At 49.1% G+C, this 21,244-nt stretch overlaps 1 protein-coding gene across 1 annotated transcript in view; it reads right to left on the reverse strand.

The window, feature by feature from the left end:
• DENND4B (DENN domain containing 4B) overlaps positions 1–21,244 on the reverse strand; it is a 70,088-nt gene that overhangs the window by 41,643 nt on the left and 7,201 nt on the right. The window contains exons 2-5 of the mRNA XM_048503379.1: positions 10,896–11,212; positions 7,360–7,612; positions 7,172–7,241; positions 3,977–4,146 (exon numbers count right to left, since the gene is read on the reverse strand). Of these exons, the coding sequence (XP_048359336.1) occupies positions 3,977–4,146; positions 7,172–7,241; positions 7,360–7,612; positions 10,896–11,191 (789 nt within the window). The 5' untranslated portion in view covers positions 11,192–11,212. The remainder of the gene's footprint in view (positions 1–3,976; positions 4,147–7,171; positions 7,242–7,359; positions 7,613–10,895; positions 11,213–21,244) is intronic.

A 21,244-nucleotide genomic window follows, 5' to 3' on the forward strand; every position in this document is an offset into this window, starting at 1 on the left:
ATTCGGCCCGCCGGATGTCCCTGACTGGCCCCCCTGCCGTGCTGGGGAGGGAGGCGCCTTTCAAAGCCCCTCAGAAGCTGGTTGCCATGGGGCCTTTCAAAAGCACCTCGCCCCCCTGCCTTTTGGCCCGGCCCTCCACAATATTTTCTGTTTCTTATGTGGCCCCATGGAAAAAATAATTGCCCACCCCTGATCAAGGAACAAGCAAGTAGGATGTTTTGTCGAAGGCTTTCACGGCTGGATTCAACTGGTTGTGGTGGGATTTCCGGGCTGTGTGGCCGTGGTCTGGTAGATCTTGTTCCTAACGTTTCGCCTGCATCTGTGGCTGGCATCTTCAGAGGTGTATCACAGAGAGAAACACACTTGTTCACACTCTACCTTCACACATTCTCTGGGGAAAAGGAAGGGGGGATATAGAGGAAGGCAAATGGGGATAAAATGGATGTAGATGCCAGTCCCAGCAGACCCGGCTTCCTGAACTTAGGGAGCTTGTTGCCAACTCAACAAAAACTAGAATAGAATAGAATAGAATAGAATAGAATAGAATCTTTATTGGCCAAGTGTGATTGGACACACAAGGAATTTGTCTCCGGTGCATATGCTCTCAGTGTACATAAAAGAAAAATACATTTGTCAAGAATCATAAGGTACAGCACTTAATGATTGTCATATAGGTCTAGTAAGCAATCAGGAAACAATCAGTAGTAATGAAAACATAAAATGTAAAATCATAAAATAAAATAAAATAAAATGTCAGCACAGGCTATAGTCATACAGTCATAAGTGGGAGGAGATGGGTAATAGGAATGATGAAAAAAGTAGTGCAGTAATTATATAATAAGTATATAATAAATAGTTTAACATTATCGAGGGAATTTTTTGTTTAACAGAGTGATGGCATTCGGGAAAAAACTGTTCTTATTTGGGAAAAAACTGTTCTTAACTACTGATTCTGTATCCAGAGTCTGTTTATTGATTCCTGGTCCAAGACCTAACAGCAGGGATGGAGCAAGGGGGGAAAGCGCCCGGTGCACGAGTGTGTCCTCCGCCCCTGCCACACCAATGTCCGCCCCCGCCCCGCCCCCTTGAAGCTACGCCTCTGCCTAACGGTGGTACACCTAGGGTCACAACACTAGGGATTAGCAGGTCGTGCACCTAAGGACAAAATAGGAGTCAGGTGATCATACACAGGGGGGCAAGAGAATAAGAGTCGTTGTGCTGTACACTTAATGGCAAGACAGTCATGGTCAGCGTGCCAAAGACCTAGGACAGTGATGGCGAACCTATGGCACGGGTGCCAGAGGTGGCGCTCGGAGCCCTCTCTGTGGGCACACGCACACAGAGTCCGTCATGTGGGGGGTGGAAAATCACTCCCCCCCCACACACACCAACACACACCAAGTTGGCCTGGGCCACTGAACACAATGTGCACGCACCCCAGTGAGCAGGAAGGACTCAGCTGGCGGGCCTGGTGCCTATGCTCCAGGTGGCTGCTGCCGAGGGGGGGTGCAGAGGAGGCAGAGATGTTAGAGAGGCACAGAGCTGTACGCACGGGACTTGCTGGAGGCTTGAGCAGACTGGCCCCTGCTCGAGCGGGTGGGGCGGAGGAAGAGGGAGCCAACCGGTTTTTTCTAAACTAAAACCTCAGCATTCAGGTTAAATTGCCGGGTTGGCACTTTGCGATAAATAAGTGGGTTTTGGGTTGCAATTTGGGCACTCGGTCTCAAAAAGGTTCGCCATCACTGACCTAGGACAAACAAGTAGTGGTCAGCATGCCATACACCTAAGGACGAGAGAGGAGGGGTCAGAGGGTTGCACAACAAAGCAGGGATAAGAGGGTCATAAACCTAGAGACAATAAAGTAAGGGTCAGCAGATCATACAGCTGGAGATAAGAGATCAGGGAGCAGTGTGCTCTATACCTAGGGACAAGACAGTAGAGGTCATCATGCCATACAGCTGGGGACAAGAGTGTAGAGATGAGCGGGTCGTACACCTAGGTAAAGCAGGTAGGGGTCGGCACGCCACACACCTCGGGACAAGAGAGCAAGGCTCAGCGTGCCACATACCAAGAAACAAGAGAGTAGGGATCAGTGGGTCATACACAGAGGTGGGATCCAGCAGGTTCTCACAGGTTCCCGAGAGTAGGCTACTAATTATTTGTGTGTGCCGAGAGGAGGTTACTAATGGGTGATTTTGCCACGTGATTTTTGCCTTAGTTACGCCCCTCCTCTCAGCAGTAGCACGCAGAACTTGAAGAAGTCTAGCAGGTGCACTGGCATGCGTGGCAGCCTGCGCGCATTCGTTTCCTGCCCAAGGACCGGCGCAGCGGCTGCGTCCTTGCCACAGCCCCGCCCAGAAATGCCCCGCCCCCGGAATGCCTGGCCACGGCCTGTTGTGCCCCGCCCAGCCCCATTGGCACTACGCCACAGTTTGAATCCCACCACCATGGGAACCTGTTACTAAAATGTTTGGATCCCACCACTGGTCATACACCCAGGGACAAGTGAGTAGGGGTCACTGTGCCATACACCAAGGGAAAAGAGAGTAATGGTCAGAGTGCTCTCCACCTAGGGACAAGACACTAGAAATGAGCAGGAGGCAAGAAAGTAGGGGTCGGGGGGTCATATGCCAAGGGACAAGCATAGGAGTCAGAACACCGTACACCTAATCAGGGAGGGTAGGGATCCAAGGCAGATAGGCACGGGCACTTAGTAACAAGGATGTAGCACTCAATATGTTGTTCACTTAAAGGCAAACATGCAGGGGTCAGGAGTCATACACCTGGGGGGTCATACATTTAGGGGTCGGATAGCAGGGTTTAGCACACTGTACACATAAGGACAAGAGGGCAGGGCTCCGCACACAACGCCAGGGAAGGCAAACACCTAGCTGCTTATGATAATTCATAAAGTGAACCCCTGAAGCTGCGCAATAGCGAATCAGACCTTTGGTCAAAGTCAGTATTGTCCAGTCAGCCGTGTGGCAGCTTTCCAGACTCACAGACGGAGGCGTTCTGCGTCACCTACTATGCGGCCCTTTTAGCTGGAGTTTCAGGGGATTGAACCAGCGTCCTTCCGCACGCCAAGCAGATGCTCTAGCACTGAGCCACGGCCTCATCCCGAAACACCTGTAGACTACATCAGCTCTCCAGAGTATCAGGAAGAGGCCTTTCATATCATCTTCTGCCTGACCTTTTTAAGTGGAGATGTCCGGGGTAGAACCGGGGGACTTCGGAATGCCGAGGAGATGCTCCGCCCCTAACTCAAAGCCCCTCCCCGTAACCAGCGCGTATGAAGCAGCCTTATACTGATCCAGCCTGTTGGTCTATCAAGTCAGCCTGGCTTTCCACAGTATCAGACCGGAGGCGTTTCACATTGCCTATTGCTTTAAACTGCAGATACCTGGGATTGAACCGGGGACCATCTGCACGCTAAGCAGATGCTCTGTCACTGAGCCACGGGCCCGCAAGGATCATAAGGTAATAAGGAAGCACTTAGTTATTATTACGCTTGTCTGTCAGGTTGCTTATCTGCCGTCTCCACCCACAATGCCAGATAAACATCCTGCCAAGAGGGAACTGCGCCCCTGCCGTCCGTTCCCCTCGGAGATGTAATGCCGCTGGCACCCAGGCTTATTTTATTTACCTCACAGACAGGCCGCCATTCTCACCTAGACAGCCATTTTACTGCCTCTTTATTTGTATCATTAGTGAATGATACAGCTCCCCATTCTCCCCAGTGGTTTCAACTTTTCTCCTATTCTCTTCCATTTTATTCTCACAAGAACCCTGTGGGGTAGGACGGGCCGAGTGTGTGTGAAGTGTGCCCAACCTCACCCAGCGAGCTTCCACAGCAGAGCAGGGATTCGAACTCGAGTTCCCCAGATCCTTGTCTGGCATTTTAACCACTACACTGCATGGGCTCCTCATGGTAGCCTGCCTTTTCCAGACCAGCCTCCCACCCATCTCATGCTACCTTGTCTCCTGAGGCCCCGGTCAGCACGAAGGTAGAGAAGACGGGAAGCTGGTATTTGGTGTCTGCCGGCCAGCTCTCTATGGTGGCCCCCATGGGCAAGCAAAAGACAGGCACGGATTCGGGCAGCGGAAAGCTCTCGGCGTCCTCCTCAGGGTAGCGGCTAAGGAGACCTGAGGAGGAATGAGAAAAACGGCCCCAAGTCACATCAAGATGGGGTCCATGGTTATCTATAAATTTTGTCCCACCTTTCTTCGACAGCAGAGGTCCCCAGACGCTTTCAGAAGAAGAGTTTGGATTTATATCCCCCCTTTCTCTCCTGTAAGGAGACTCAAAGGGGCTTACAATCTCCTTGCCCTTCACCCCCTCACAACAAACACCCTGTGAGGTGGGTGGGACTGAGAGAGCTCCGAAGAACTGTGACTAGCCCAAGGTCACCCAGCTGGCGTGTGTCGGAACGCACAAGAACAATCTGGTTCACCAGATAAGCCTCCACAGCTCAACTGGCAGAGCGGGGAATCAAACCTGGTTGTCCAGATTAGAGTGCACCTGCTCTTAACCACTACACCACACTGACGCACGGTCACCTTTGGAATTCTGACCCTGCCTGGTAGGAACCATGCACAAAATGGCTGTTCCTTCAAACACAGCAAAGATCCTTGTGCTGCGGTGACAATGTTAAAAAATCTGGACAGCCAATCAAATCTCTAGGATGGATCCAATGGATCCTTCTCTACTAATGGAACAGTTCCAAGACGCCTTTCATCAAAGCAAGAGGCTCAAACAGAGAGGGAAAAGCTGTTGTTCGCAGAAGGGATCTGTGAGATCCAAACCCAGTTTGACATAAATTAAACAAAGTGAGTTTGATGGATGAGGGAGAATTTGAACCCAGGTCTCCCTGACCGTAGCTCAATACTCTAACCACCACATCACTATATGGTTTAATTGTGATAATGCTTTTTATTCTGTAACTTCAAAAAGAGATGTACTGATTTTTATGAGATGTAGGGCCTTTTTTGAAAAAGCTACTTGATGTGATGTGGCCTTTACAAAAATAAGAATGAAGGAGTCACACTATTAAAATGAATCTTGGCCCATTGATCAAATCAGGTTTCATCAATGTTTTCTGCTTTCTTCCGCCACCAGGGGAAGACCTCCTCACTCCCTCCTTTTGGACTTACGTTTTAAATTGACACCTCTGTGTTTGATATATGTATCCTAGGTTTGGTTTCAATCGGTTTTATGTTACATTTTTAAATGCTGTTTTTTGGTTAGCCACCTTGGCCCTCGGGGCCTTCAATGGGCAGAAGGCAGGTTACAAAGGTTGTAAATAAGTAAATAAATAACTGTTCTCATTTTATTCATATATGAATAAAATACGACAGTTCTTTTTTTAAAAGGAGGAGGAGGAATTTGGATTCATATCCCCCTTTTCTCTCCTGCAGGAGACTCAAAGGGGCTTACAATCTCCTTGCCCTTCCCCCCTCACAACAAACACCCTGTGAGGTGAGTGGGGCTGAGAGAGCTCCGAGAAGCTGTGACTAGCCCAAGGTCACCCAGCTGGCGTGTGTGGGAGTGTACAGGCTAATCTGAATTCCCCAGATAAGCCTCCACAGCTCAGGCGGCAGAGCTGGGAATCAAACCCGGTTCCTCCAGATTAGATACACGAGCTCTTAACCTCCTATGCCACTGCTGCTCCTAGAAGAAGTAGTATTGCTCCTAGAAGAAGAAGAAGAAGAAGAAGAAGAAGAAGAAGAAGAAGAAGAAGAAGAAGAAGAAGAAGAGGAAGAGGAAGAGGAAGAGGAAGAGGAAGAGGAAGAGGAAGAGGAAGAGGAAGAGGAAGAAGAGGAGCAGGAGCAGGAGCAGGAGCAGGAGCAGGAGAGGTTGGATTTATATCCCCCCTTTCTCTCCTGCAGGAGACTCAAAGGGGCTTACAATCTCCTTGCCCTTCCCCCCTCACAACAAACACCCTGTGAGGTAGAGTATTTGTGAGGTACCTCTACCTGACAACCAGGTGTCCTGGTTATAAATTTTGTAAATAAGCAAATAAATAACTGTTCTCATTTCATTCACATGAGAAAAATACAACAGATGAATGTTTGTGAGGTGCCCCTACGTGACAATCAGGTTTCCTCACTGAAGAGGCATTCTGTTTCTTCCACATTCTGGAGGGAATGCATTATTAACACCATTTGAGAAGAGGCATCATCAATTCTTTTATCCTTATAGGTAGGAATGCGATGCCAGTTTTGAAAAGGCATCCAACCTCTGCTCCATACAAATGAAAGAATGGCTCTTTTGAATAGCATTTTTAAAAAGGCTACTTCCTCTTTCAGTGCCAAGCGCCCAAGGGAAAATGTTCTTCTCATACAACTTCCTTATTATTGATTTAGTCACCTCATTTATACATCACCTTTCTCCCCCAATGAGGACTCAAGATTATTTACATCCTGTCAGCGTCCTCCATTTTATCCTCACAACAACTTCTTATAAGGATAAAATGGAGGATGCTGACAGGATGTAAATAATCCTGAGTCCTCATTGGGGGAGTAAGGTGATTTATTTGCTGTGAGTCTAACCAACAGGTTGTTTGTTTGTTTGTTTGTTTGTACTTTACATTTATATTCTGCCAATCTCGCAAGGGACTCGAGGAAGAAGCTCCGGTGGAATGTAGCTTTTCAGTTTGTTTTCCTGAACTTTTTGGGAAAAGGCGGGATCAAGTGCATGTTGGGAGTTGCAGTCCTGACATATATAAAAATATAAAATGTGCCATACTGACTACCAATAGGACATTTTCTTCTCACTACTTCTTGTACCATGGCACTGGCCATCTATTGTTTCACATGCATGTGTGTTCAAAATAGTTTCAGTGGGCAGTCATGTTGGTTTGTGGTAGAACTGCAAGTCCGGCAGCACCTTACAACGAGATTTTTGGGATATAAGCTCTACTTTGACTCTTGAAACATTACACTGTGAAAATTTCATTGATCTCTAAGCTGCTACCGGCTTCGAATCTCGATGGATGGAAAACAGTTTCAAAACAGGTAAAAAATTGTTGATGGATCAACCAGCAATATCTTTCAATTGATCTAAACGGTTTCCACTCTCAGCAACCAAGCAAGCTACTAAGAAACAATATTCCTGAGATGGTCAAGATCTTGAGGGAGTGCCACATATCCTCTGTGAGCTGCCACCTACCTGCTTCATAGACCAGGGTGTTCCCTTTGGCCAACGCCTTCTTGTAGCAGAGAAAGAGCGCTGGGCCCCACTGCGGGAAGAAAAGAGCATGGAAAGGTGAGAAGGAATCAAGCAGGCTGCTCACAATGGTTCCCCTACCCGGGCCCCAATTTCCTACCCAGGCCCCAATCTCCTGCCCCAGTACCCACCATGCCGCTGTTGAGGTTCCGGTCCACACGACAAAATGTATGTGGCGTGCTCTCCCCTTTGCTTGGCATGATAAGACAGATATCGGTGACACCCAAGGTGCTGTAGCCCTGACCCTCGCTGGCTCGCCGGTAGGTCAGGAAGGTACGCTGGTGCCCAGGGCCTCCAGATGTCAGGTTGGCAGAGCGGCTGTACGGAGTCGTGTCAATGATTTTGTAGCCTGGTTTGGGGCGGTCCTTCCCGTCATAGTGGACTCTAGAGAACAGTAACCAGAGCAAAGATATTAGAATAAAGGTTGAAGGGAGGGAGGCGGGACTCATCCCTTTTGGGATTCAGGAACTAAAGTTTCGGGTTCCCATCAAACAAGGCTGAGGATGTAATTGCACAGGACAAAGTCTATACTCAGGACTAGAAACTTGTAATAAAAAAAACAACACCCAAATGTATTTATTTATTTTGTTGGATTTATATCCCGCCTTATCCCGAAGGGCTCTGGGTGGGTTACAACATATTTTAAACATACAATAAACATTAAAATATAAATCTTAATATAAAATTTAACCAATTAACACTTTTTAAAAAATGCTGAGATGATAGGTAACTTGATAAAGTAACTTCATCGTTCCCACCTTTTCCATCCATCCATCCATCCATCCATCCATCCATCCATCCATCCATCCATCCATCCATCCATCCATCCATCATCGTCATCACGCATATTCTTCTTCCATCCATCCATCCTTCCCCTTCCACCCATCCTTCCTTCCTTCAGCCTTTGCTGCTTCCATCCTTCCTTCCTTCCTTCCTTCCTTCCTTCCTTCCTTCCTTCCTTCCTTCCTTCCTTCCTTCCTCCTCCTCCTCCTCCCTCCTCCTCCCTCCCTCCTTCCCTCCTTCCCTCCTTCCCTTCTTCCTTCCTTCCTTCCTTCCTTCCTTCCTTCCTTCCTTCCTTCCTTCCTTCCTTCCTTCCTTCCTTCCTTCCTTCCCCTCCCCCCTGAAGATTGAAAGATGTCCTGCTGTGTTCAATCAATCCGGCTGGCAAGTTGGAAAAATTTAGTGGAAGTTAGAATAATTTACTTTATTTACTCCTTTTCCATTTTAGCCTCACGACAACCCTACAGAGTAGGCTAGGGTGAGGGTGTGTGACTGACCCAGAGTTACCCAGCAAGACCCCGTAGCAGAGCAAGGATCTGAGCCTTCACTTCCAAGATGCAAGTGTGTTTTGTAAAGCAAGAATCTTTAAAGAATCTCTAAATGCAGGGTTCCCCAACATAATTTTCAGTAGCTCAGTGACAAAGCATGCAATTTGCAAGCAGAAAGTCCAGGGTTCAATCTCGGGCACCTCCAGTTCAAAGATGAAGGAGCAGGAGGAGGATCATCGGCAGAGCACTTAGAGAGCGGCTGCCAGTCAGAGTAGACCAGTGGTTCTCAACCTTCCTAATGCCGCGACCCTTTAATACAGTTCCTCATATTGTGGTGACCCCCAACCCTAACATTTATCCATTTTACAGATGGAGAACACTGATGCAGAGAGTCTTAGGCAGTGGTTCTCAACCTTCCTAATGCCGCGACCCTTTCATACAGTTCCTCATGTTGTGGTGACCCCCAACCCTAACATTTATCCATTTTACAGATGGAGAACACCGATGCAGAGAGTCTTAGGCGACCCCTGTGAAAGGGTCGTCCGACCCCCAAAGGGGTCCCGACCCACAGGTTGAGGACCACTGGAGTAGACAATGCTCTGGGACAGATGGATCAACAGGTTGGTTCAGGTTAAGGCAGCTGCATATGTTAAGGAGAAGAAGAAGAAGAGTTTGGATTTACATCGCACCTTTCTCTCCTGCAAGGTGACTCAAGGTGGCCTAAAAACTCCTTTTCCTTTCCTCTCCCCACAACAGACACCTTGTGGGGCAGGTGGGGCTGAGAGAGTTCTGAGAGAACTGGGACTGACCCAAGGTTATCCAGCAGGAACGCAGGAGTGCGGAAACACGTCTGGTTCCCCAGATAAGCCTCCGCCACTCAGATGAAGGAGTGGGGAATCAAACCCGGTTCTCCAGATTGGAATCCACCTGCTCTTAACCACCACACCACGCTGGCTCACAAGCAATGCTCTAATGCACTTGCCCAGGTGCCCACAAAGCTATTCAAAGAGTGAGCAGAGCCAATATGGCAGACCTTGTTATTGGTTTCCTTTGTTCAAATAATAAGGTTTTCCACAGCTTCAACAGCAAACATGGCGCAGTAGTAAAGATTGGTGAACTCTAATCTGAAGGTTCGATTCCCCGCTCCTCCACGAGAAGCCTGTTGGGTGATCCTGGGCCAAACACAGTTCTCTCGGAACTCTCTGTCCATTTAAAGGCAGGTAAAAATGTCTCCTGCCTTGGAAACCCTATGGCAGAGGTGTTCAATTCTGGTGTTTCAGATGTCCATGGGCTACAATTCCCATCAGCCCCAATTGGCCATGCCAGCAGAGGCTGATGGGAATCGTAGTCCATGAACATCTGGGACGCCAGAGTTGGACACCCCTGCCCTATGGGGTCATCATAAATCATCTGTGGCTTGACAGAACGCATGTACACACAATAGCAAATCCAGCCACTAGAGCATAGGTGTCAAACTTGTGGCCCTCCAAATATTATGGACTACAGTTCCCAGCATGATGCTGGCAGGGGATGATGGGAACTGTAGTCCATAACATCAAGAGGGCCGCAAGTTTGACACCTGTGCACTAGAGTAACTGGTGGACTGTTAAGGAACTGGGCTTTCGGTTCCATTTCCCCTTCTGGTTTTTCTTCCTTTTATACCCCTGTAAGAACATAAGAACATAAGAACAAGCCAGCTGGATCAGACCAGAGTCCATCCAGTCCAGCCCTCTGCTACTTACAGTGGCCCACCAGGTGCCTTTGGGAGCTCACGTGCAGGATGTGAAGGCAATGGCCTTCTGCTGCTGCTGCTCCCGAGCACCTGGTCTGCTAAGGCATTTGCAATCTCAGATCAAGGAGGATCAAGATTGGTAGCCATAGATAGGCTTCTCCTCCATAAATCTGTCCAAGCCTCTTTTAAAGCTATCCAGGTTAGTGGCCATCACCACCACCTCCTGTGGCAGCATATTCCAAACACCAATCACACGTTGCGTGAAGAAGTGTTTCCTTTTATTAGTCCTAATTCTTCCCCCCCAGCATTTTCAATGAATGCCCCCTGGTTCTAGTATTGTGAGAAAGAGAGAAAAATTTCTCTCTGTCAACATTTTCTACCCCATTCATAATTTTATAGACTTCAATCATATCCCCCCTCAGATGCCTCCTCTCCAAACTAAAGAGTCCCTGTCTTTCTCCCCCTCTCTTTCGCAAAGTGAGTAGAGAGGTATTATGTTTGGCCCCGCTTACTAAGGAAGCCATTTTGGGGTGGCACTCACTACCGGTTCAAAATTCCAAAGGCTCCGAAAGGTGGGGGATGCCTGCTGCAACGTATCACACGGTGGTTCGGAAAGCAGCCACCAGAACAACGGCCCGCCTGTCCCCCTTTCCCTGTGGGAACTTACCCCAACTCGACAATGGGGGGTTTGTCCCGCCCCCGTTTATAGCAGATGTACATCTGGGGGTTGTTGAGCAGTCCCGCGTTGAGCTCCACGGGGTTCCCCGTCGTCGTGCGCTCGATGCACGTGAATCCGTGGGGCACCTCCTCGCCCTGAGAGCGGATAATGACCGCCACGTCGGTGATGGGCTCGCTGGGGCGGGCCAGCCGTGGCGGCTGGCTTTCATCCTCGAGCGGCTTGGAGGTGTCCGTCAGGCCGGCCACCACGAAATAGTCCACCAGCTGCGGCACCCGCTCCTCCATCCTGGCGGCAGTTCACGGCATCTAGGGAAGAGGGAAAACGAGGCGGTCACAAGAGACGCAGAGGCACTGGACGGGCATGAGGGAGGCAATACCCTTTCCTCCTATCACAATCTCAAGGTCCCAGGGTGGTGACAGCCACGGAAAATCCAGGTGGAACATTTGCGGTGGTGGAGGCAACACGTTGTCATACAGACGGAACTTGCAGCAGCCAATAGCACCCGTTCATCGCGACAGGTATCCCTTCAGACCACGTGATCGTGCAGGAAACTGCAGACCTCAAGATACCACCCCGTTACAGGGTGTACGGCTCAGTGGTACAGGATCTGCTTGGCCTCTCCCAGGTTCGATCCCTGGTATCTCCAGTTAAAAAGATCAGATAGGAGGAGGAGGAGGAGGAGGAGGAGTAGAAGAAGAAGAGGAGGAGGAGGAGGAGGAGGGGAGTAGAAGAAGAAGAGGAGGAGGAGGTGGAGGAGGAGAGGAGTAGAAGAAGAAGAAGAAGAAGAGGAGGAGGAGGAGGAGGAGGAGGAGGAGGAGAGGAGTAGAAGAAGAAGAAGAGGAGGAGGAGGAGGAGAGTAGAAGAAGAAGAAGAGGAGGAGGAGGAGGAGTTTGGATTTATACCCCACCTTTCTCTCCAGTCAGGAGATTCAAGGTGGTTTACAAGCTCTGTTCCCTTCCTCTCTCCATAACAGACACCTTGTGGGGTAGGTGGGGCTGAGAGAGTTCTGAGAGGACTGTGACTAGCCCAAGGTCACCCAGAAGGAATGTACAAGTGCGGAAACACATCTGGTTCACCAGATAAGCCTCTGCCACTCAGGTGGAGGAGTAGGGAATCAAACCCAGTTCTCCAGACTAGAATCCACCTGCTCTTCACCACTACGTCACGCTGGGGAAGCTTCCTGTTTGGTTAGAACGGTTCCTCAGTGGAACAGGTTTCCTCGAGAGGTGCTGGGCTCTCCTTCAGTGGGGGTTTTTAAGCAGAGGCTGCGTGACCATCTAATGGCAAGGCTGAGTCTGCGAACTGACCGGGAGAGGGCTGGAGACACAGAGCTCGGTTCTCACAGCCCTTTCTTACATGCCCAGAGTAATGCCGATTGCACTTTGGGGTCGGGAAGGAATTTTCCTCCAGGCCAGATTGGCCGCGGATCTTGGGAGTTTTCTGCTGGGCGTAGAGCAGGGGTCACTGAGGGAATGGGCAGGGGAGGTAATTGTGAATTTCCTGCGTTGTGCAGGGGACTGGACAAGATGACCCTAGAGGATCCTTCCCAGCACTAAGTTTCTAAGGCAACTGGGAACGGCTGCTGCCTTGAACAGGACTGGCCCATTGGCCAATGCCAGGCAATGTTGGAAATACAATGCTGGACTCAACACATGATTCTGGGAAGCCTTTGCAGCGGATGTCTCCCAATAACTTCCTCGCCTGCATCAAGGGAAGGATGGAGGAATCTTCTCGGCCTACCCCCTTTAACGGCTGAGGAGCTCCTATGCACCTGAGCCAGGGCCTGCACAGCAAAGCCGTTTTCCTCTCCCCCAGACTCGCAAGATCTGCCGATGCTCTAAGAATACATGCGCAAACCCTCTATGTTTTGGCAAAAATAGCAGAATTCTACCTTCTTTGGGGCAAAACCTGCCCACTCCCACTCAGAAGCAAAGCAGAAATGGAGTGTGGTCAGGCGTAACGTGGACTAGCCCAAGGTCACACAGCAGGAATGTAGGAGTCCAGAAACACACCTGGTCCACCAGATCAGCCTCTGCCACTCAGGTGGAGGAGTGGGGAATCAAACCCGGTTCTCCAGATTAGAATCCAACTGCTCTTAACCACTACACCACGCTGTGGTGAAGGCAGTAATGTGAAAGAACATTGTCTGCGTCCTTGGAGAGATACCACCAGCCTGAGTAGACCAGGCTGACTTTTATGGACCATGGGTCTGACTCAGTAAAAGGTCACTTCGGGTGTTCATGGGTGTGCCTGGGGATAGCCAGACTGGGAACCACCACCACCCTCCCTGGCAGAACACAGGCAACAGGGAAGCCCTACACAAAATGATTCACAAAGCAACTGGGACAAATTTATTAGTCTGTGGTCTATACTGCTGTGCAAAGTTGCCATCATTTTGGATCCTAGTATGAAATTTTGCATCATTTAACATGTCATGGTAGGAGTTATGATTTGCTTCAGCTGTTTTTTAGAATCACAGAGTCATAGAGTGGGAAGAGACCCGAAGGGCCATCAAGTCCAACCCCCTGCAATGCAGGAACACCCAATCAAAGCACTCCTGACATATGTTCATCCAGCCTCTGTTTAAAAACCTCCAAAGAAGGAGACTCCACCACAGTCCGAGGTTGTGCATTCCACTGTCAAACAGCCCTGACTGTCAGGAAGTTTTTCCTGATGTTTCAGTGGAATCTCTTTTCCTTCACCTTGAATCCATGATTCCTGGTCCTAGTCTCTGGAGCAGAAGAAAACAAGCTTGCTCCCTCACCAACGTGACATCCCTTCAGATATCTAAACATGGCTACCATGACACTTCTCTTCACCAAACTAGAGTTCTGGTTTATTCTACAACCCAAATCCCACTTTGTTGTCTATCCTGTTGATTCTATTGACTCAAACTGTGCAATGTGAGACCATTGTAAAGGCCGGAGAATAAATCATAGTAGTAATAATAACAACAATCCACATTGAGCCTGAGGGATAAATGTAGACAATAAATAACGTAAATTTTAAAATAAGCAAATCTGTAAGTTAAAAAACAAAAGGCTATCATTTTATTGGGTAACTTGGCTTCAAACTAGCTTGGCTTTGCGGCCGGTTACTCACCTAAGGAAAATAATTCATTCCAGCTCGTCCGCCCCACCACACCATCGTTCCTGGGCTAGCCCAGCAAACGCAAGTAGGCGTACTAGTAGCACGCATTGCCAGCGAGTGAAATGTTACGCACCTCTAACAAGTGCTGGCGCTTCCGAATCACGACACAGCGGCAGAGACGGTTAGGACACGGGCCCTTCTCAACAGAGAAAAGGTAGCTCGATTCTTGGCAAGGAAAGATCTAACCGCAGTGGGCTGTCAGGGCTCTGGATCGAAAAGGGGAAGGAAGCGCCAGCCAGGGCAGGAATCACGTTCTTGCTGAGATCGCAGAACCCACAGAAAGCGACCTTTGCAGAGGGTGGGAAGGGAAGGGCCAAAACAAATGGCTCAGAGTTTTAAGACCGAGAAAAATGGCCGACGTTTGCCCCAGAATCCTCGAGATGACCTCTGCGCTAATTTTCAAAGGGGGGGCGGTGACGGCACCCACAATGTGGACTCAGAGGCACGTTCATCACGACCATGCAACGCCTGAGCAGTGTCAAAGACGAGACATGGTTCAAAATAAGGACGAGAAGAGGAGAAACCTCAGCCACTTCCTGCCTCAGCCATTTCCACATGCAGCTTGAAATGAGTACACCTTCTGAAATGCTACACTGCTGCTTTCCCAAGGGTTGCTGGGCCAGTGGCCACGTTGAATGGCAGCCTGGAATAATAAATTGCGTGTGTCACACTGTCTGCTTTGGGTCTCTAGAGCGGTGCCATCCCTTCCTGTAGCTTTCCTTGCCTGCAGCTCGCAAGATGCCAACCGGTTCCACTCGCGTGGCGATGGAAAGGACCTGCGGGGGCAGATGACATACTTTGTATGGGAAGATCCCAAATTCAGTCCCAGAAACGTCTGCAGTGGCGTAGGAGGTTAAGAGCTTGTGTGTCTAATCTGGAGGAGCCGGGTTTGATTCCCAGCTCTGCCGCCTGAGCTGTGGAGGCTTATCTGGGGAATTCAGATTAGCCTGGGCACTCCCACACACGCCAGCTGGGTGACCTTGGGCTAGTCACAGCTTTTCGGAGCTCTCAGCCCCACCTACCTCACAGGGTGTTTGTTGTGAGGGCGGAAGGGCAAGGAGATTGTAAACCCCTTTGAGTCTCCTGCAGGAGAGAAAGGGGGGATATAAATCCAAACTCTTGTTCTTCTTCAAAGTATCTAAGGGACAGCCTTTCCCCATATTGCCCAATCAGGTCCCTCCGCTCCACAGAGGAGAACCTACTGGTAATCCCTGGCCCTCAAAATATCCGGCTGGCCTCGACCAGGGTCAGGGCCTACTCTGTCCTGGCCCCTACCTGGTGGACTATGCTCTCACATGAGATCAGGGCCCTGAGAGACTTGAATGGTTTCCGCAGGGCCTGTAAGACCCTATTCCGTTAGGATTTTCCTGGAGGCCAGCCCGGCTGACATCTATCCTTATTGGCCTCCCAGGGGTTATTTGTGATTTTAAGTCACCATCTTGTCTCTTTTCAGTAGTTGTTATATTGTATTAATATTGTATTGGTGTTTTTAGGATGTTTTTAGGATTTTATTGCTACCCTGTTTCTCCAAAAATAAGACATCCCCTGAGAATAAGACATAGAGGAGGAGGAGAAGAAGAAGAAGAAGAAGAAGAAGAAGAAGAAGAAGAAGAAGAAGAAGAAGAAGAAGAAGAAGAAGAAGAAGAAGAAGAAGAAGAAGAAGAAGAGTTTGGATTTATATCCCTCCTTTCTCTCCTGCAGGAGACTCAAAGGGGCTTAGAATCTCCTTGCCCTTCCCCCCTCACAACAAACACCCTGTGAGGTAGGTGGGGCTGAGAGAGCTCCGAGAAGCTGTGACTAGCCCAAGGTCACCCAGCTGGCGTGTGTGGGAGTGCACAGGCTAATCTGATTTCCCCAGATAAGCCTCCACAGCTCAGGCGGCAGAGCAGAGGATCAAACCCGGTTCCTCCAGATTAGATACACGAGCTCTTAACCTCTTACGCCACTGCTGCTCCTACGTAGTAGAGGTTTTGCTGAAGTGCTAAATGTAAAACATCCCCCGAAAGTAAGATGTAGCAAAGTTTTTGTGCCCGTCGAACAGAACACCAGAGCATGCAGCTGTGGAGCGGAAAAATAAGACATCCCCTGAAAATAAGACATAGCGCATCTTTGGGAGCAAAAATTAATATAAGACGCTGTCTTATTTTCGGAGAAACACGGAATTTCTATTGTAATTTATACACTATTGCCTTATCGGTATTTTTCCCAGGATTTTCCCTCTTGGAAAAAAATGGTGGCAAAGTAAAAGAAGCCAAAAACAAAGACCCCTGATCCATGTCGAATATTTTTGGCCGGATTTGGGCTACTGTTTCTGTCTGCTGCCATTTTAGTTTAAGAAGGCTGGGGGAGACTCCTCGCCAATCCCCGTCTCCCCCTCTCCCTCCCACCTCACTTACATACCTGCTGGTCCTTGAGGCCGGCACAGACCTCCTTTGCTGCCACCCACTCAGGGCCCACATGAGGCTCGAGGGCAGCTCCCTAATCTGTGGGAACCAATGTTGGGATCTAGGTAAGTCGGGGGGGGGGGGTGAGGAGGGGGATAAATTCAGATTCAGGCCAAATTGAACCTGAATCTGAATTTCACCCCCAAAAATTCTGCCCACCTCTAACAGCAACTTTGATGAACCAATTACGTAGAATCATAGAGTTGGAAGAGACCCCAAGGGCCATCAAGTCCAATCCACCTGCCATGCAGGAACACACAATCAAAGCACTCCTGTCAGGTGGCCATCCAGCCTCTCTTTAAAAACCTCCAAAGTAGTAGACTCCACCACCCTCCGAGGCAGTGCATTCCACTGTCAAACAGCCCTGACAGTCAGGAAGTTCTTCCTGATGTTTAGGTGGAATCTCTTTCCCTTCACATTGAACCCATCACTCCCGGTCCTAGTCTCTGCAGCAGCAGAAAACAAGCTTGCTCCCTCACCAACATGACATCCCTTTAAATATCTAAACATGACTATCATGTCACCTCTTAACCATCTCTTCTTCAGACTAAACATCCCCAGCTCCCTAAGTCTCTCCTCGTAGGGCATGGATTCCAGACCTTTGACCATTTTGGTTCAGTTTAATGCAGGTTTGCAGTAGCCACTACACCACACTGCTAGAAGCCCTTGGGAAGGGTGCAGTTTCATTTGGCCTGTTTATGCCTGAAGCCTGAAGGGGTTCAGCCCAGTTTTACTGCCTCAACGAGAACTATCCCCACAACCATACAAACACACACCATGCACCCTAGTTCCTTGCCAAGAATGTGTCTGTTCATTTACTCCATTTACCTATTTACTTCATACGCTCCCTTTTCCCTCAACAGGGACTCAAAGCAGCTTAATACTGGTGTCCTCCCCTCCATTCTATCCTCACAACCACACTAGGCGGAGCGTGGGTCGCCCAGCAAGCTTCCATGGCAGACTGGGGATTCGAGCCCGGGTCACAGTCTAGCACTCTAACCACACTCCGTCCCCGGCCGAGAGCACCGCAAGGGTGTGTTTGTGCTATACTGCTGCATAACCAGAGAGGAAAAGGTTATAGAAGATGCCAAACCTGGGATGCAAGGTTGCTATGGTTACGTAGCTAATGAGACAGGGATAGACGGATGCAGAGAATGACAGGTGTGTGCTTGGGGAGGGGGTTTAGCGCGCACACAGCATGATGCAAGACCCCACCCCAAATCGGAGAGGGAGGAAATCATGCCGGTGCCAGACTCCACATTTTACATTTATGGAGATCCAATAAAATACTGAACGCTTAATACGTGAACGCCCAAAGTGGCTTTGTACTGAGTCAGGCCTTCAGTCGAGAAGGTCAGTATTTCCTACTCAGACTGGAAGCAGCTCTCCAGCCTTACGGGAGGAGGAGGAGGAAGAGATGAAGAAGAGGAGGAGGAGAAGTTTGGATTAATATCCCACCTTTCTCTCCTATCAGGAGACTCAAAGGGGCTTACAGTCTCCTTGCCCTTCCCACCTCCCCATAACAAACATGCTACGAGGTGGGTGGGGCTGAGAGAGCTCCGAAGAACTGTGACTAGCCGAAGGTCACCCAGCTGGAATGTGTTGGAGTGTACAAGCAAATCTGGTTCACCGGATCAGCCCCCACAGCTCAAGTGGCAGAGTGGGGAATCAAACCCAGTTCTCCAGATTAGACCACTGATGGAGAGGACAACATAGGCGAGGCTCAAACCAGGGACTTGAGGATTTATAGCCCAGCTGCACAATGGTTGCACTTAGACCTCTTAACAAAGCCTCCCAACTCCTCCAGAGTAATGGGCATGCAAAAATCATTACTAGCCAACTGTCCACACGCTCTTAACAGCCTAATGTTGCTGCTTGTAACCCAAACAAAAACAAAGGACCATGGAGCTCCCAACAACCAGCCTCCTTGGCTGGTTACCTACAGGAGACTCACAACTCGCCCAAGCGACTACCTTCACTGGAATTATGCAGCAGTGACGGGGAAGAACTCAAAAGAGGCCTTGACCTGATTCTGGAGGATCTCAACAGACCAGATCCCCACCTAGTCCAGCATCATGTCTCACTCCACGGCTGGGTGTCACAGTGGTGAGAGCCAGCATGGTGCAGCGGTTAAGAATGGTGGCTTCCTATCTGGTGAAATGTTGTTTCTCCGTTCCTCCACACCATAGGTGTCAAACTCGCGGCCCTCCAGATGTTATGGACTACAGTTCCCATCATCCCCCGCCAGCATCATGCTGGCAGGGGATGATGGGAACTGTAGTCCATAACATCTGGAGGGCCGCGAGTTTGACACCTGTGCTCCACACGAAGTTTGCTGGCTGACCTTGGCCAATTGTCAGGAGTGCTTTGATTGTGTGTTCCTGCATGGCAGGGGGTTGGACTGGATGGCCCTTGGGGGTCTCTTCCGACTCTTATGATTCAACTACAGTTCTCTAAAAAATCTCTCAGCCCCACCCAGCTCACAAGGTGCCTTTTGTTTGGGAGAGGAAGGGAAGGCAATTTGAAGTCACTTTGAGACTTCTTCCAGAAGAGAAAAGCAGGATATAAAAACAATTCTTCTTCTTCACTCCCAAGGCAAGCCCTCCTCTGTTATTCCCCACTGCAATTGGTATTGAATGGTACACTACGCCTGAGCATGGAGGTTCCATCTACTTAAGAAGAAGAAGAGAAGAAGAGTTTTGGATTTATATCCCCCCTTTCTCTCCTGTACCAAGGAGACTCCTGCTAAAGGCTTCCCAATCTCCTTGCCCTTCCCCCCTCACAACAAACACCCTGTCAGGTAGGTGGGGCTGAGAGAGCTCCGAGAAGCTGTGACTAGCCCAAGGTCACCCAGCTGGCGTGTGTGGGAGTGTACAGGCTAATCTGAACTCCCCAGATAAGCCTCCACAGCTTGGGCGGCAGAGCTGGGAATCAAACCCGGCTCCTCTAGATTAGATACACGAGCTCTTAACCGCCTACGCCACTGCTGTTCCGAAGCTAAGAGTAATTGATGAACCTGTTCTCAGTGAACCCTCTTTGAAAGCCAGCCGAGCCACGGGCCAACACCGCACCCCACAACACAAAGTTCCACAAAATGAGAAATATGTCCTTCTTTCCATTCCCCCTGACCAAAGGGAGGGGATTCCCAGCTCTGAAGGGCCATTCCCATTATAAATAAAAACAGAGAACTCCCTGCAAGTAAAAAAACCAGCACAGCAAACAGAAAGGGAACGAATATTATTTGAAGGAGAACTTTAATATAAGGCAGGAAATCCCACAGGTCAAAAAATACTTCCTTGTTTCTGTCTCTCTGATGTCACAACTGTGGATCGTTCCTTCACATTACAAAAAACTCCACACAAATAAAAAAATTAGCACAGCAGAGATAAAAGGGATTAATATGATTTGAAGGGGATTTTTAATATAAGGCACTCGGTGGCAGCAAATCCCGCAAGCCAAGAAACTCTTTCCTTCTTCCCGTCCCTTCCCGTCCCTGAGCCCTTCGGGGGAGGGCGGTTTAGAAATATAACAATAAAATAAAATAAATCCAGCACAGACCGCAGCTCTGAATATTCCTTCACATTTACAAACCAACTCCCCACAAATAGGAAATTAGCACAGCAGCTGAAAGGGAATGAATATTATTTGAAGGATACTTCCCTTGTTTCTGTCTCTCTGATGTCACAACTGTGGACCGTTCCTTCACATTACAAAAAACTCCACGCAAATAAAAAAATTAGCACAGCAGAGATAAAAGGGATTAATATGATTTGAAGGGGATTTTTAATATAAGGCACTTTCGGTGTTGGCAGCAAACTCAAGTAGTTGCTAGAAACTTCTTTCCTTCCCCGTCCCTTCCCCGTCTCCTGATCTTCGGGAGGGCTAGGTTTAGGAAAATATAACAATAAAATAAAATAAATCCAGCACAGACCGCAGCTCCGAATATTCCTTCACATTTACAAAACCAACTCCCCACAAATAGGAAATTAGCACAGCAGAAGGAAAGGGAATGAATATTATTTGAAGGGGATTTTAAAAAATACAAGGCCCACATAGTTCTGTTCCTGTCATCTGAACTGGGGAAGTCCACGCCACTTTCCCGCATATGAGAAGAAGAAGAAGAGTTTGGATTTATATCCCCCCTTTCTCTCCTGTAAGGAGACTCAAAGGGGTTTACAAACTCCTTTCCCTTCCCCACCACAACAAACACCCTGTGAGGTGGGTGGGGCTGAGAGAGCTCCGAAAAGCTGTGACTAGCCCAAGGTCACCCAGCTGGCGTGTGTGGGAGTGCCCAGGCTAATCTGAATTCCCCAGATAAGCCTTCACAGCTCAAGCAGCAGAGCAAGGAATCAAACCCAGTTCCTCCAGATTAAGAACATAAGAACATAAGAACAAGCCAGCTGGATCAGACCAGAGTCCATCTAGTCCAGCTCTCTGCTACTCGCAGTGGCCCACCAGGGTGCCTTTGCTTCTCACATGCAGGAGGTGAAAGCAATGGCCTTCTGCTGCTGCTGCTCCTGAGCACCTGGATCTGCTAAGAGCATTTACAATCTGGAGATCCAAGGAGGATCAAGATTGGTAGCCATAGATCGACTTCTCCTCCATAAATCTGTCCAAGCCCCTTTTAAAGCTATCCAGGTTAGTGGCCATCCCACCTCCTGTGGCAGCATATTCCAAACACCAATCACATGTTGCGTGAAGAAGTGGATTAGAGTGCACCTGCTCTTAACCACTACGTCACTG

This window comes from Sphaerodactylus townsendi, linkage group LG01 (genome assembly GCF_021028975.2).
Source record: "Sphaerodactylus townsendi isolate TG3544 linkage group LG01, MPM_Stown_v2.3, whole genome shotgun sequence".
NCBI lineage: Eukaryota > Metazoa > Chordata > Lepidosauria > Squamata > Sphaerodactylidae > Sphaerodactylus > Sphaerodactylus townsendi.